This window comes from Petaurus breviceps, unplaced genomic scaffold, assembly GCF_028583685.1.
Source record: "Petaurus breviceps papuanus isolate PSGF00001 unplaced genomic scaffold, PetGlider_PUasm1.0 243, whole genome shotgun sequence".
NCBI classification, from domain to species: domain Eukaryota; kingdom Metazoa; phylum Chordata; class Mammalia; order Diprotodontia; family Petauridae; genus Petaurus; species Petaurus breviceps.
The window spans coordinates 325193-340282 of NW_027185931.1; the positions used below are offsets into that span (position 1 = coordinate 325193).

A 15090-nucleotide genomic window follows, 5' to 3' on the forward strand; every position below is an offset into this window, starting at 1 on the left:
CTGAGGGAGATGGTGGTGAAAAGGAAAACTCTTAAAGAGGGGAAGGGAGAAGGAAGACACAAAAGCATAAACAAGGGAGGGAATAGGATGGAGGGAAAGACACAGATAGTAATCATAACCGAGAATGTGAATGGGATGAATTCTCCCATAAAATGGAGGCAGATAGCAGAATGGATTAAAAACCATAATCTTACAATATGCTGTCTACAAGAAACACATTTGAAACAAGGGGATAGGTACAGGGCAATGGTAAAATACTGAAGTAGAATATATTATGCTTCAGCTAAAGTAAGAAAACCAGGGGTACCCATCTTTATCTCAGATAAAGCAAAACCAAAAATAGATCTAATTAAAACATATAAAGAAAGAAACTATATCCTTCCAAAAGACACCATCGAGAATGAAGCAATATCATTACTTAACATATATGCATCAAGTGGTATAGCATCCAAATTCCTAGAGAAGTTAAGGGAATTAGAGGAAGAAATAGATAGCAAAACTATACTAGTGGGGGAACTTAATCTCCCTATCTCTGAACTTGATGGATTTAACATCAAAATAAACAAGAAATAAGTTGAGGAGGTGAATAGAATTTTAGAGAAGCTAGATATGATAGATCTCTGGAGAAAACTAAATGGGGATAAAAAGGAACATGCCTTCTACTGAGAGGTACATTGCATATACACAAAAAATGACCATGTACTAGAGCGTAAAAAACTCACAATTAAGTGCAGAAAGGTAGAAATATTAAATACATCATTGTCAGATCATGATGCAATAAAAGTCATATTCAATAAATGGCCATGGAAAGATAGACTAAAAACTAATTGGAAACTAAACAATTTAATCCTAAAGAATGAGTAGGTCAAAAAAGAAATGGTAAAAACATTGTTAACACAGCACTTTGTCATTAAGAGTGAGAAAGAGAGAGCTAGCAGGCTCAGACAGAGGGTTGCTGCCCTGAGGGAGGGAGGAATGATCTGGATTAATCAGGCCACATTAGCAGAGGGCATGTGCAGCTACCCCCACTAGCTGGGCTCCTGCTACAAAGACCTTCCAGTTGAAAGGTTGGGAAAGATCAAGCACATTTGTCCTGCAGAGAGTAGCTAGTGAATCTGCAGGCCCCATGGGGGAGGGAGGGTGGAGGGGAGTAAGAAGACCATCCATGGCTTCACAGAGCATCTCACTGCTTCTTGGAGAAGTATTCCTTACTCCCCTCAACATCACGCTTGATGGTGTCACTCTCCAGTTTCCAGCCACCAGGGCACACTTTGCCATGCTCCTCTGTGAACTGTAAGGCCTGGACAAGCTGAAGAGTTTAATCTACAGATTGGTACATAGGAAGGTCATTGATGGTCATCTGGTAAAGATCCCCTCCTCATCAATGATGAAGAGGCCCCTCAATGAAATGCCCTCATCTGCATTTAAGACCCCAAAATTTTGAGTAATGGTGCATTTGGGGTCAGACAACAATGGGATATTCATAGCCCCCACTCCAACATTCTTTTTTTTTTAAGAAATTGGGGTTAAGTAACTTGCTCAAGGTTACACGGACAGTTATTTCTGGGTTTGGTGCTAAGTATCAGAGCCTGGATTTGATTCCAGGTCATCCCAACTCTGGGGCCAGTGCTCTTACTCACCGAGTGACCTGGCCGCCCCTCCAACATTCTTCTTGACCGTATTGACCCAGGCAAGGTGACAGAAGTGCGAATCCACTGAGGCACCAATCACTTGGCAATTGATTTACTTAAATTCTTCAGCTTGATCACTGAAAGCAATAATCTCTGTAGAGCACACAAAGGTGAAATCCAAGGGGGTTGAAGAACCACACAACATAGTTCCTTTTGTAGTCAAAAAGGCTGATGTCTTTGAACTGTTAATCAGGCAAAAAAGCCCATAGCTTTGGAATTGGGGGATGGGTACCCAATCTTGGCATTTCCAGAAGACATGCTGACAGCAACAGCAAGGCTCCTCAGACAAGCTCAGAGGAAGGAGGAACACATGAAGAGGATCTGGAGAACACCATAAAACAGGTTTTTTAAAAATAATTTTTCTCATATAGTTCCTCAGTTTGTTTTGATAGGTGTATTTTGAGGTATTTTCTACTGTTTAAATTTATTTTAAATTGAGTTTCTTCTTCTTGCAGGGTTTTGTTTGTGATATATAGGAATTTTGATGATTTATGTGGATTTTCTGCTATTTTGCTAAATTTATTAATTATTTCAACTAGCTTTTGAATTTAGCCTTTCGATTTTCCAAGTATATCACCTATTATCTGTAAAAAGAGATGGCTTTAGCATTTCATTTTCTATTCTGATTCCTTCTATTTATTTTGTCTCTCTTATTGCAATAACTGCGAATCCCCATAAAATATTGAACAGTATTTGTGACAGTGAGCATCTTTATTTCACCCCCAAAATTATCAGGAAAACTTCAAGCTTATACTCATTATGAAAAATGCTTGCAGAGGTTTTAGATAAAAATGTTTTATTAACGTAACAAAAATACATTTGCAGCTATACTTTGAAGTTTTCTTAATAGAAATGAATGCCATATATTATAACAACTTTTTCTGAATCAATTGATATAATCATAGTTTTAACTTTTATTAGTGATCTAATCAATTATGTTCATAGTTTATATTAAATTTCTGAAACTCTTTACATGTATAATCTTCTTTGAAACTCTTAATAAGACAATAAAATATGTGCTACTATTATCCCCTTTTACAAATGTGGAAAGTTAGATTGCTAAAGGTAAGTGACTTGCCCAGAGTCACAGAAAAAAGGACGTTCTGAAGTACGATTTTGACTCAGGTCTGTCTGACACTGTGTTCAGTGCTCTCTTCACTATGCAGCCCAGCTGATGCCAGACTGGAAAGATTACCAGGATCATGCTACTGGGGCCGGGAACCCATGCCACCTGGAATGCTCAGGACCAACAGCTACAGTTGTACTCCATGGGCTCCCAACAAGTGACCTTAGCATGCCTCAGAATCACTGTCTTCCCACATTTCTCAACTGCATTTCTCCCAGGTGCTGGAGTTCCTAGTGAAGGCTCCAGTAATTTCTTAATGAATTCTGAGGTCCCTTTGTAGTGGTTCTAGAAGGCACCTCTATGGACATGGAGGTTCATATTTGGATACGGTTCCCATAAGGAAAATTGACAATAAAAATTATTTCCTTGTAGTGAGAGCTCTGTACTTGCAATCGTGTTCCCTGAACTAGAATGATTTATCTGCTGCTCACTGGGTAATCTCAGATGAGTTGTTTTATCTCAGTGGATCTCAATCTTCCGTTCTTTAAAATGGGGGTGAGAATGTTAGACTGCTTTTTATCTCCCTTTCCATTCTAAAGCCCAAGATTCTATGACGTAGGAAAAACATTCATTCCAAGAGTTTGTTAATATGACCCTTCATGAGGTAGAGAAATTGTGGCCGTGATGTGTGTCCAAGGCTTATCTTTATAGAAGGAAATTCTGCTTGGTACAAGTTGGACTAGGCAATAGCCATCTCTAAACTTCCATGATCCTGAGCATAGTGAGAGAACTTTAAGAGAACATCCAAAGATAGGATTTATGGAGTGACTCCTCTGGATTGTGGGTGCTTTAGCCCAGGTCCACATGATCTCTTACTCACAGAACATGATGGACTTTCGGCCATGAGTGGTCAGTTCTCAGTGCAGATGCCTGAGCTGAAAGTGTTTACTGTTGTCTGCTCACATTGAGTCCTATCAGACACAGTCAGATCCAGGATACCCTTCCAGAGCCTCCTCCCTGCAGCAGTGACATGGGCCAGACACAGAGTCCCTGCAGCCCTGTTATCACTCAGAAACACACACAAGTTCCCAAGTTGAAAAGGGACCATGGGAGACTCCAATGTTTCACTCATCATGTGAGCTCTTATGGGAAATGTTAGGAAGAGGGCAAGACATGTTATTCAACTTCTGTTTTTCCCCTGAATGCAGAGATACAGCTGTAGATGCTGAAGGAACACAGTCCCCAGAGCTCCTTGTGATCCCAGATGTATCTTTGCAGCCTGGGGCAGGAGGGAGCTAAAAGAGGTGGCTCATTTCTTCCCTAACTTCAAATGAGTGAGAGACACAGAGCTGTGAAATGGCCAGAGGAGTCTTATAATTAAATCCTTGTTCTTGCATCATTGTCCTTGTTGTGGACAAGGCCCTGACTCATGTTCCTTTGTGTTTCCTCAGTTATGGAGAGAGGACTCCAGACTGGGCATCAGTAATATTTCAGTGACTGGTCAACTCCCCATCAGTCAATGCCTCAAGCAGTCAACTTCTCTGATCCAGGACACTGCTTGGGTTCTCACAGGTTTGGGACTTTGGATAGTGTTCAGGGAGATGCTGCTTCTCATTCACAGAGACACTTTTTGGGTGCTTTCTTCTCTGGTCTTGTCACTGCTCCTGCAGCTTCCTGCTTCTGTGTGCAGGAGTGAGAAGCCCCTCTGCTTTTCCAAAATCAGCCCCAGCCTCAGCAGAGATGGGGACCTAGTGATTGGAAGCTTTCTCCCTCTGTATTCAGTGAGAGTGAGTAATTTTACAAGAGCAGAAGTTTTTACAAGTCTTCCCAACAAGGACTGCAGGAGTTATCAGTAAGTACCTCTCTATGTGAAACTATTCATTTTAACTGAGCTGATGTTTTCAAATCATTCTTTTTTAAAGAAAGGGCCAACAGGAAAGTCCCAGTTGTTATGCCCAGTGATACTTCAATTCTCCCTCCACTCTGCAATAAAGTTTATATTAAAGTTTATATTCACCAATAAATTTTAATCTCTCTGTCTTACAAAACTGAAGATAGAGAATGTTCTATTTGTCTCTCTGTCTCTATCTTTCTGTATTTCCATTTATATCACTGTCTTTTGTTTCTGTTTCCATTTCTTTTGCTATCTGGTTTGTTTCTATCTCTGTCTTTTCTTTATATATCTTTTGCCCTTAGCTCTTTCACTCTGTTTCTGTATCTCTGCATTTCTCTCCTGCACTTTTTACTTCCTCAGGGGTCTTGACCTAGAGACGTTCAAGACAGAGAACGTTAGTAGCGTTCACTGTAGTTTATTCCTCCTCATCCCATACTCTGACTCTCAGTGATCATACTGACACTACAAATCCATACCCCAGACTACAGAACCCTAACAGGACTGGCTGGGCTTCTGTTGGGAAATGGGAGATCATTAGTGTTGCATTTCTTGGGATGACAGAGGTAGGTTTGGAATTCAGCTACAGTAAACAGGAATCCTTGGGGATATAAAATACTGATGCTGAAATGATTGTTACAATTAGAGATATGAAATGTTCTGTTTTCCCCTTGACTGATATGTGAGACTTTGGTGTTTGTTTCTTTAATCAGGTTATGCTGACCTCAAAGCAGGAGACAAATTGGAATTCAAACTCAGTTCCAAATTTTATTAGACTATGAAATCATTGTTCTCATGGCCAGGCCAAGATGAGAATTTTGTCTGGTCTTTGCTCCTGTTGCTCACTGAGGAGTAAATACAGCAGGAACCCTACATCTAACAGTGCAGCCTCAGATGTAAACCTCTGTGAGTCTGCACATCACAAACCGGTGTGGAGGAGGTGGGGTCCAGATTTACTCACACACACACACAAACACACACACACATACACGCACAGTTTTCTCCTTCAAGTTATTTCTTTCCAAGGAGCTTCACTGTAAGGTGGATCAAGAGTTAAAGGGTGGTACAAGATTGTACAATAGGGTTATGAAAGACAGATTATAGAAAAATGAGAATGGTCCTTTTCCATGTACATTCTGAATATTCCCTGGATCTCTGTCTGCCAGTACATCTCTGTCTTTTTCTCACTATTGAGGTACCTTTACATTTCTCTATATCACTTTGTATCCCCACTCCCCCTCCTCCCTAATTATGTCTATGGTTCTACATAAGGAAATAAAATCTGTTCTAGTCAAAAAGATCTGAATTAAAACCTATCTGAGACATTTTCTAGTTTTGTGATGTGCGGCAAAACACTAAACCTCTGGGTGCATCCTTCCCATGGTTCTAGGATCAAATCATATCATACATATAAGCCCTTTGAAAACGTTAAAACACCGTCTGAATGCTGGCTCTTATATACTATTTCATTTCTATTCCTTGAATGGTTCAAGATGTTTAGTGCCATTTTCTCCTCCTTTGTAATGTTTCACCTGACACAACTGGTGATGGTTGGCTTTAGAGGGGGGAACATTCCTAGTCTCTATGCAGTTTAGACCAAGGTTCTGCTGTGAATTGAATTCCCTTCTCATCTCTATGTTGTCTTTGACCAACAACCTTGTGAGCCATGGTCCTGGATGGAGACAAAACAGCTTATTGTGCAGTGCCTCATTGTAATGGCAAAGAATGTGAGTGACCTGGAAAGAAATCCACTATTCAGCTGGCATTTATTAAGAACCTCCTTGTGCCAGGTCCTGTGCTACACTCTGGGGATAAAAGGCTAAGAATTAGATCATCCCTGTCATCGAGGTTCTTACATTACAATGGAGAGAAGAATATATTTGTATGTAAATATGAACTGAATGGGTACAAAATGATTACCAGGTATGGAGGGCACTGGCTGTGGAGAGAGATAAGAATGACTTTGTGAGGGGTGTGCCTGGGCCTGGGTGACAGCTGATTTTTAAACATCATGGAAAGAATGGACTGGTATCTCAAATGCTCAAAAATCTGGCAAGTAACTTCTCATGCTTCTTGAAGGTAAAATCAGTTTGGATGCAAACACAAGAGGGAAGGGACAGATTGAGGTATTCTCTTCTCAGCTGCTGCCTCCTAGAAAACTGCTCTGTTGTCCTTAAACTGGGAACTGACAGAGAAAAATGTCCAGAGTGTAATTATTTTAGAGAATATTGACAGGAATAGAAGAGCTCTTTGCTTAGAAGCAGCAGTGTTTTAGGTGACTTTGACTTTCAGCTATTCTACACTTTAATAGCAAAGAGAAGGCAGTGGGGAGAAGTAATGGGGGTCTGGAGAAGGTTCTGGCCTTGAAATGAAGACACAGTGGGAAGGGCTGACTGCAGATGCTATGTGTGCAAATTTGGTAGGATTCCCATTTCTACCTCTGCTCCCTATTCCTGCAGTCCCCTCTTCCCAGACGTGATGGTCAGGAGATTCATAAATTGTCCACCTGGACAGAGTGCCTCCTGCTCATGGTGCCTACAAAGCACTACAAAGTGCCTCCAGTCCTGTTCCATGCTTCACAGTTATTACCTCATTTGACTCTCACAACTACTCTGCCAGAGGGGTGCTATTATTTTGCCCATTTTACAGAGGAGGAAACTGAGTGAAAGAGAAGTGAAATGGCATGCAGGTATCACACAGCTAATAATAGTTTGTGAATGTATTCCAATTCAAGTCTCCTGACACCTGGCCAGTAGCTGTCTCCACTGTCCCACCTAGCTACCTGCTCCCTTATACACTTTCTATGTGCTCCTGGAGTGATTATTGTCCCTAATTTTGCAAATAAGGAAACTGAGGCAGAAGGACGTTTAAGTGATTTGCTCAGGGTCCAAGACTACATTTTAATTCAGCAGCCCAAGCCCATAAATCTAATCATTCAGACAGTCTACAGGATCTTTTTCAGTCTTTCTTTTGAGTTCCTCATGTCTACTACAACCCTTTTCATATAATAGACATTTTCTGGCTGATTAAATTCCTTCCTTTAAGAAGTATGACAATATCCTGGAAACCTTGTGCTATGATTTCATTTGGAAATGGACCCCTGTACTCATCATTCCTACATTTTATCTATCATGCATGTGCACTTTTCCCCTGATGCCTTGTATTAAATGCATGTGGGATTTCTTCCCTCCTTTATTGTGTCATGGAACCTACTGGGAAGAAGGACCATCGGCATCACTCACATTATCTACCACATAATATGGGCTGATAATTTATTAGTTGAATAAATGCATGAGTCTGTCAGGCGCATTCAAATTAGGAATTCATAAAACTAGCCAGAAACCTCATAAGAATCACAGAAAAGCAGTAGTATGAGAATGAGTGGGCTTTTTCTTAAAAATCAACTTGGGGCACAAAGGTACAGCAGAGTATAGAGGGACTGCCTCAAGTCAGGAAGACCTGTGTTTAAATCCAGTTTCACTGATTGGTTGGCTGATGCTGGACAAATCAATTAGCCTCTGTCTCCCTCAGTTTTCCACTTGTGAAATGAGGATATCTCTCTCAGGATTGTTACATAGATAAAATGGGATAATCATTGTAATTTGCTGAACATAGTTCCTGACATACATAAGTGTTAGTTACTATTATTGTCACTGTTCTTATAAACACAAAATGAGCTGAAATGTTTGTTTTGACCATCACATAACAGAGAGCTTTTGTACTGAAATGCATTTTTTCTTCAGGTTTTGTTAGTGGTTTCTAATTCTCTCCATTTCAGGTGGCTCCATAAAAACTACCAGCAGGCCTTGACCATAAAGTTTGCTGTGGAGGAGATCAACAGGCACCCTTTTCTGTTGCCCAACATTTCTCTGGGATTCCAGCTCTACAATGCCTACCACAGTGATGAGAAAACCTTGGAGAGCTCCCTGAGGTGGTTGACAGGAGGGAATCAGCTAGTCCCTAACTTCAGCTGCAGAGAGCAGCACAAGTCTGTGGCTGTCATTGGAGGAGCCACATCTGCTCTGTCCATCCAGATGGGGACCCTGCTGGAGCTCTACAAGATCCCACAGGTGGGTAATATTGCACCTCCTACCTTCTAATCCTTTATCAGATCATTCCAATTGAGGAGAGAATGGAAGGACCTCTGATTGACTTATATCCAGATTGTACACAAGGAATAGAATGAGAGTTACCTAATCTTGTGGAGGGGTGGGAGCTGGGAATATCTAAGCATCTAGAGAGCGCCTACTGTGTGTCAGGCCCTGTGTGAAACACTCCTACAAATATTTTCTCACTTGATCCTCCCCGCAGCCTTGTGAGGCAGGCGCCCTTATTCTTCCCAACTGAAGCGCACAGAAATCACATCATTGTCCATGGTCCCACTAACAGTAAGTGTCTAAAGACAGAAGTGAACTTACCTTTTCCCAATTCCACATCCAGTACTCTCCTCATGCATGCACAATCTGCTTCATACGTGACAAGAGGGTAAGAAGTATCAGTCATACAGACAGCAGAAGAAGCCGTGGGCAGGGGCGGGGGGCACTAGAACAAGCAAAAGAAGACAAGCCATCGAGGAGGAGTGCATGATCACTAGTATGGAAAGATGCCGGCATGTATGAGGACTTTGAAAAGAAGATTTGATTTGACAATGAAGAGATAATAGGTGACTTTAGAGAGCGCAAGTTTAGATAAAGACTTTAGATACTATATGGCAGAAGGTCTAGCAGAAAGTGAGATGAGAAGAAGAAAAGGTTTTGAACATAGATGAATGATTAAGGAATTCATCCATGATGAGGAGGTGAAGTATAGGACAATAGCTACCAGGATTAGTGGGATGCAGTGGGCATTGTTTCTAGGATTGGAAAGAGGGATGTGAGCATATTGACAAGTAGCTGGGAAATAACCAGTAAATAAGGTGAGATCACAGGTTAGTGAGAGAGTGGGAACAATACAGAAGGCAATCTGGTGAAGAAGATTGAATTGGATGGGATCAAGGATGTATCCAGAGAAGTTTACTTTTAGAATGAGAGAGACTCCTCCCTCACATTCAGAGGTGAAAGAGCAAGGGAAGGTACTTATACTTTCATTTTATGAGAAGTGAATAGAGAACTCATTATAAATGACAAGTTTTTTGTGAAGTATGAAATAAGCTCATCAGTTAAGACTGTAGGTAGAAGGAATACTGCAGGAGACTTTACAACACCTAACATTTATATATTATTTTAAGGTGTGCATTTTACTGTACAGGTATAAAGTGCTTGACACATAGTTAGTACTACATGTCCTAGCTTTTATTCTTGTTGTTTATATTATCTCATTTAATCCTCACCACACACCTGGAAGGTAGGTTTTATTGTAATAACTCATTTTACAAATAAGGAAACTAAGAATAAGTAACATACCTGAGATTTGAACTCAGGTTTTCCTGACGTGGGGGCCATTGCTCTGCTCTATTCACTGTGCCACCTAGCTACCGTTAGATGAGAATTTTTGGAATAATCATTTTATCCAGTGAGATAAAGATTAGGAAATGTAAAAGAATTGTCTCACAAAAGTGAGTCGTTCTTGACTCCCTTTGAGTTAATAAGAAGAACCTGTTGAGGACCCAGTCAGCACAGTTTTCTATGCCTAGTTTCTGCCATACTGTTTTGCAATTTTCCCAGCAGGTTTTGTCACATAGTAAGTTCTTCTCCCAGAAACTGGAGTCTTTGGGTGTATCAAACCGTAGATTACTCTAGTCCCTGACTACTGTGTCTTGTGTACCTAATGTATTCCACTGATCTACCACTCTTTTTTCTCATCCAGTACCAAGTGGTTTTGGTGACTGCTCCTTCATAATACACTTTAAAATCTGATATGGCTAGGTCACGTTCCCTAGCAGTTTTGCATTAATTCCCTTGACATTGAGGACCATTTGTACTTCCAGATTAAATTTGTTATTATTTTTTACCTCTAATATAATAATTTTTTAGTTTGATTTCTATGGCACTGAATAGGTAGGTTAATTCAGGTCCAATTGTGATTTTTATTATGTTCGCTCAGCCTAACTATGAGCAATTAGTGTTTTCCCAATGATTTAGATCTGACTTTATTTGTGAGAAAAGTGTTTTGTACTTGTCTTGGCAGGTAGACTGACGAATATTTTATAATTTCTACAGTAACTTTAAATGTTATTTCTCTTTCTCGTTTTTGGGAGGATGTTTTTATTTGCATGTTTCTAATCAATAATCATTTAGAGCACTTTTCACATTGGAAAACTCTCTGTTCTTATTCTTTGACCATTAATCAACAGGGGAATTGATCATTTTCTTATAGATTTGACCGCATTCTGTAGACGTTTGAGATGTGAGACCTATATTTCCCTAACCCTAACTTTCTGCTTTCCTTTTGATCTTGGCTACATTTGTTTTACTTGTAAATTTTTTAATTTAATATAATTAAAAGCTTTAAATTTAATGTAATTTAAAACTTTTAGTTTAATGTAATTAAAATTATCCATTTCATATTTAAGTTTGCTTTCACTGCCTCTTGTTTACTCATAAGTTGTTCATCTGTCCATAAGTCTTATAAGTAATATCATAAAAATAAGTAATATATATCTAGATCATGTCTCCATTTTGAGCCTATCTTGATAAACAGTGTTAGACACGCCCAGTTTATGCTCAGTTTCTGTCATACTTGTTTCCAGTTTTCCCAGTAATTTTTACCAAATAATGTTTTCTTATCCCCAAATCTTAACACTTGTCAGCTAAAATGTTATTACATTTACCTGATGCTGCAAATTATATGTCTACTCTATTCCACTGATCTACCTTTCTATTTCTTGGCAAATCTTAGATAGTTTTGATACCCGTGTTTCCCTGATAATAAGACCTATCCCAAAAATAAGCCCTCCCCTTACTGTGTAAGATTCCTCTAAAATAAGCCCTCCCCCGAAAATAAGCCCTATTGATATTGCTACTGTAGTGAAGGTGATCCCCTGCGCTACACACTACATTAAGGTACCCTCTGTATGCACCGTTCCCCTCCCCCCGTGAAACGCACGCCATGCTCCGAGCTGCATCCAATCAGAGCTGCAGCAGTGAGCACGTCATCCTGTTCTTCCCCAGTGATTTGCTTATTGAATAAAGGTACATTTTTTTGTTCACATTTACCTGTTTATTAAAATTGCTGTCAATGTTCATTAAAATAAGCCCTCCCCTGAAAATAAGCCCTCTGGTGTTTTTCTGTCCAAAAAAAATTTAATAAGACAGTGTCTTATTATCGGGGAAACACGGTACTTACTGCCTTATAGTACAGTTAAACTCTGATACTGCTAAGCCTCCTTCTTTTATATATTTTTCATTAGTGCCTTTGATATTTTTTACTTTTTGTTCTTCCAAATTAATTTTGTTATTATTTTTTCTAATTAAATTAAATAGTTGAGATGGAGTTGTCTATGAATTAATTTGGGTAATATTGTCATTTTTATCATATTGTCACTTCCTACCTATGAATAACATTTCTTCTGTTATTTGAATTTTATTTGTATAAATTTTGTCTATATCATTCCCGACTTTGTTTTTGGGAGGTGAATTCTCAGATTTTGGGGTTCTTTTTACCATATAGAATTATTTTGTATGAACTATCTTTTACTCTTTGTTTTTGAATTGTTTTGTTTGTTATATATGAGAATACTGATGATTTATGCAGATTACTTTATATCCTTCTCCTTTGATAAAATTATTAATTGTTTCAACTAACTTTTTACTCAAGATTTTTGGATTTTCCAAGTATATCAGCATACTGTTGCCAAAGAGATAATTTCATTTCATATAATGACTCCTTCTATTTCTTTTTCTTCCCTTATTTTTATTATTGTTAATATTCATCCTTCACACCTGATCTCGCTGGGAACGGTTCTGGTTTATCTCTATTAAAATAATACTTGCTGATGGTTTTACATGAATTCATGTTATCAATTTAATGGAAATAAATTTATGCCAATAAATTTATGCCCTTTCAAATGTTTTTAATGCAAATGATACACACACTATCTTTGAAGTTTTATTATTGGTGCAATCCATCATGTCAATAGTTCTCCTCATGGAGTCCCTCAGGAATCCCTGCATTCCTGGTATAAATATTACTTGATCAAGAAGAATAATCTTTGTAATATACTGTTGTAATATTTTAGCTAGTGTTTTACTGAGGATTTTTTCCTTCCATATTCATTAATTAAATTTGTCTACAATTTTCTTTCTCCATTTTTACTCTTCCTGGATTAGGTAGCTATCATATTTGCTTCATAAAAGTGGTTTGTGGATCCCTTCTTTGCCTGTAATTCCAGGTAATTTGCTTAATATTGGAATTATCTGAACTTTAAATTTTTCATGGAATTCACTTTTAAATTCTTCTGGTCATATTTCTCTTAGGAAGCTCATTTATGGCCCTTTCAATTTCTTTTTCTAAAGTAGTTCTATTTAAATATTCTATTTCCTCTACAAAATCTAGGCAATTTATATTTTTGTTAATAATTTTCCATTCCACTTCAATTGTTAAATTTATTGGCATATTATTGGGTAAAATAACTCCGTATAATTGCTTCTATTTCATCTTCATTGTTAATATAGTAACCCTTTAACTTTTTAATACTAGTAATTAAGTTTTCTTCTTTTTAAAAATCAAATTAATCAATTGTTTATCTATATATTTTTTATGAAACCAACACCTAGTTTTATTTATTTATCCATTTTTTTACTTTCAATTGAATTAATCTCCCCTTTAAAGTTTAAGATTTCCAATTTTGTGATTAGTTGGGGATTTTTAGTTCATTCTTTTTCTAGTATTTTTAATTGCATATGCAAACTCTTCGAATGTTTTTTCCACCTTTTATTGATGTAAGCATTTAGAGATATCAATTTTTCTCTAATAACTGTTTTTCTGCATTTCTTAGGTTTTGATATGTTGTGTCAGTATTGTCATCATCTTCAATGAAATTATTCATTGTGTGTATGATTTGTTTTTTTTCTTTTTTATGTTAAACATATATATAATAAGAAAAGAAAAAGAAACATTATAAACTTGAATATAAAACTTAAATATAAAAGAAAAAAACACGGCATTTCTACAGAACACAGGAGAGCATTTAGAATAAATAGCAATAACATCACTTAAAGGAAGCCTATATATTAAATACTGTATGTTATGTTGAAAGCTGTCCATCTTTCTTTTCTTGTTTGTAGGTTTTATCTTGTTCTCTGCTGTACACTTTTTACTTTGTTCTTTTTTTCCCCTTCCTCCTGTTTATCTTCTCTCTGTTAATGCCTTTAACTCATTTTAATGTGGGATCCTAGATGTAGAATTGTAAGGCTCCTTGGAGATCATCAAGGTCAACCTCTTTATTTTAACGATGAGAAAACAGAGGCAAACTGAGGGAAATCAGTCACACAGCTAGTAAGGATCTGAGATGACATTTGAACCCAGGTTTTCCATACCCCGAGCCCAGTGCCCAATCCCCTATGCTGTAAGTAATAGGTGTGTGCATACTTGTGTTATTCCCTATTGGACTATACATTCCTTGAGGAGAGGGATGGTGTCATTTTCACCTTTCTGACCTCAGTGTTGCACACATGGTAGACACGCAAAAATTTGTTCAATTAAAAAAAGAGAGAACACATCTCCAGCATGCAGATTTGCAGTAGTGCCAGCAGCAGCAGCAGCAGAGGCCTGCTAAGTCGACATGTGGCAGGGCCGGTGGAGGAGCAGGCAGGGGGCTGGGAGGGGGGTGGGGGGAAGATAATGTTTGCAGTGCGATCTTTTTCCTATCTCTCTTAACTCCTCTACTTGCTTGCTACAATGCCCTCTACTTGCTTGCTACATTTCCCTCCTATTGCTTAACCTAACCCCACTCTAGCAATATCTCCTTTATCCTCCTGTTCCCCTAAATGTAAACACCCTTTTATACGCCCCTTTGACCTGTTCTGTTCCCCCTAATATTCCCTCCCTTATCCTCCCATTCCCCTAAGTCTAAATACCTTTCTATATCGGCCTTTTAACCTATTCCCTCACCTTCCCCTCTAAAGATCGCTCCTTTACCTTCTCCTTCCTCCCCATCACCTTTAGATTTTAATTTCTTATTAGAACACTTTTGCACTCTTCTAGATGTATATGTATTTTTCTCTCTTAAACCCATTCTTAATGAAAGTAGGTTTCCAGAACTAACAGTCCCCCTCCCTCATATAATTCCTCTATATTAGTTCTTCCTCTTGCACTTCATTTGTGTAAAATAACTACTCATTTAACTGTTGTTTAATGGTTTTACTTTTTGAAATCATATCATACTCAGGTCTACCTCAGTCTTTCTTTCTTTCTTTCTTCCTTCCTTCCTTTCTTCCTTCCTTCCTTCCTTCCTTCCTTCCTTCCTTCCTTCCTTCCTTCCTTTCTTTCTTTCTTCCTTCCTT

At 38.4% G+C, this 15090-nt stretch overlaps 1 protein-coding gene across 1 annotated transcript in view; it reads left to right on the plus strand.

Moving 5' to 3' along the window:
* Window positions 1–1165: 1165 nt before the first annotated feature.
* Window positions 1166–15090, plus strand: part of LOC138167647 (vomeronasal type-2 receptor 26-like) — a 71756-nt gene continuing 57831 nt past the window's right edge. The window contains exons 1-4 of the mRNA XM_069096581.1: window positions 1166–1293; window positions 3966–4023; window positions 4209–4609; window positions 8427–8718. Of these exons, the coding sequence (XP_068952682.1) occupies window positions 1166–1293; window positions 3966–4023; window positions 4209–4609; window positions 8427–8718 (879 nt within the window). The remainder of the gene's footprint in view (window positions 1294–3965; window positions 4024–4208; window positions 4610–8426; window positions 8719–15090) is intronic.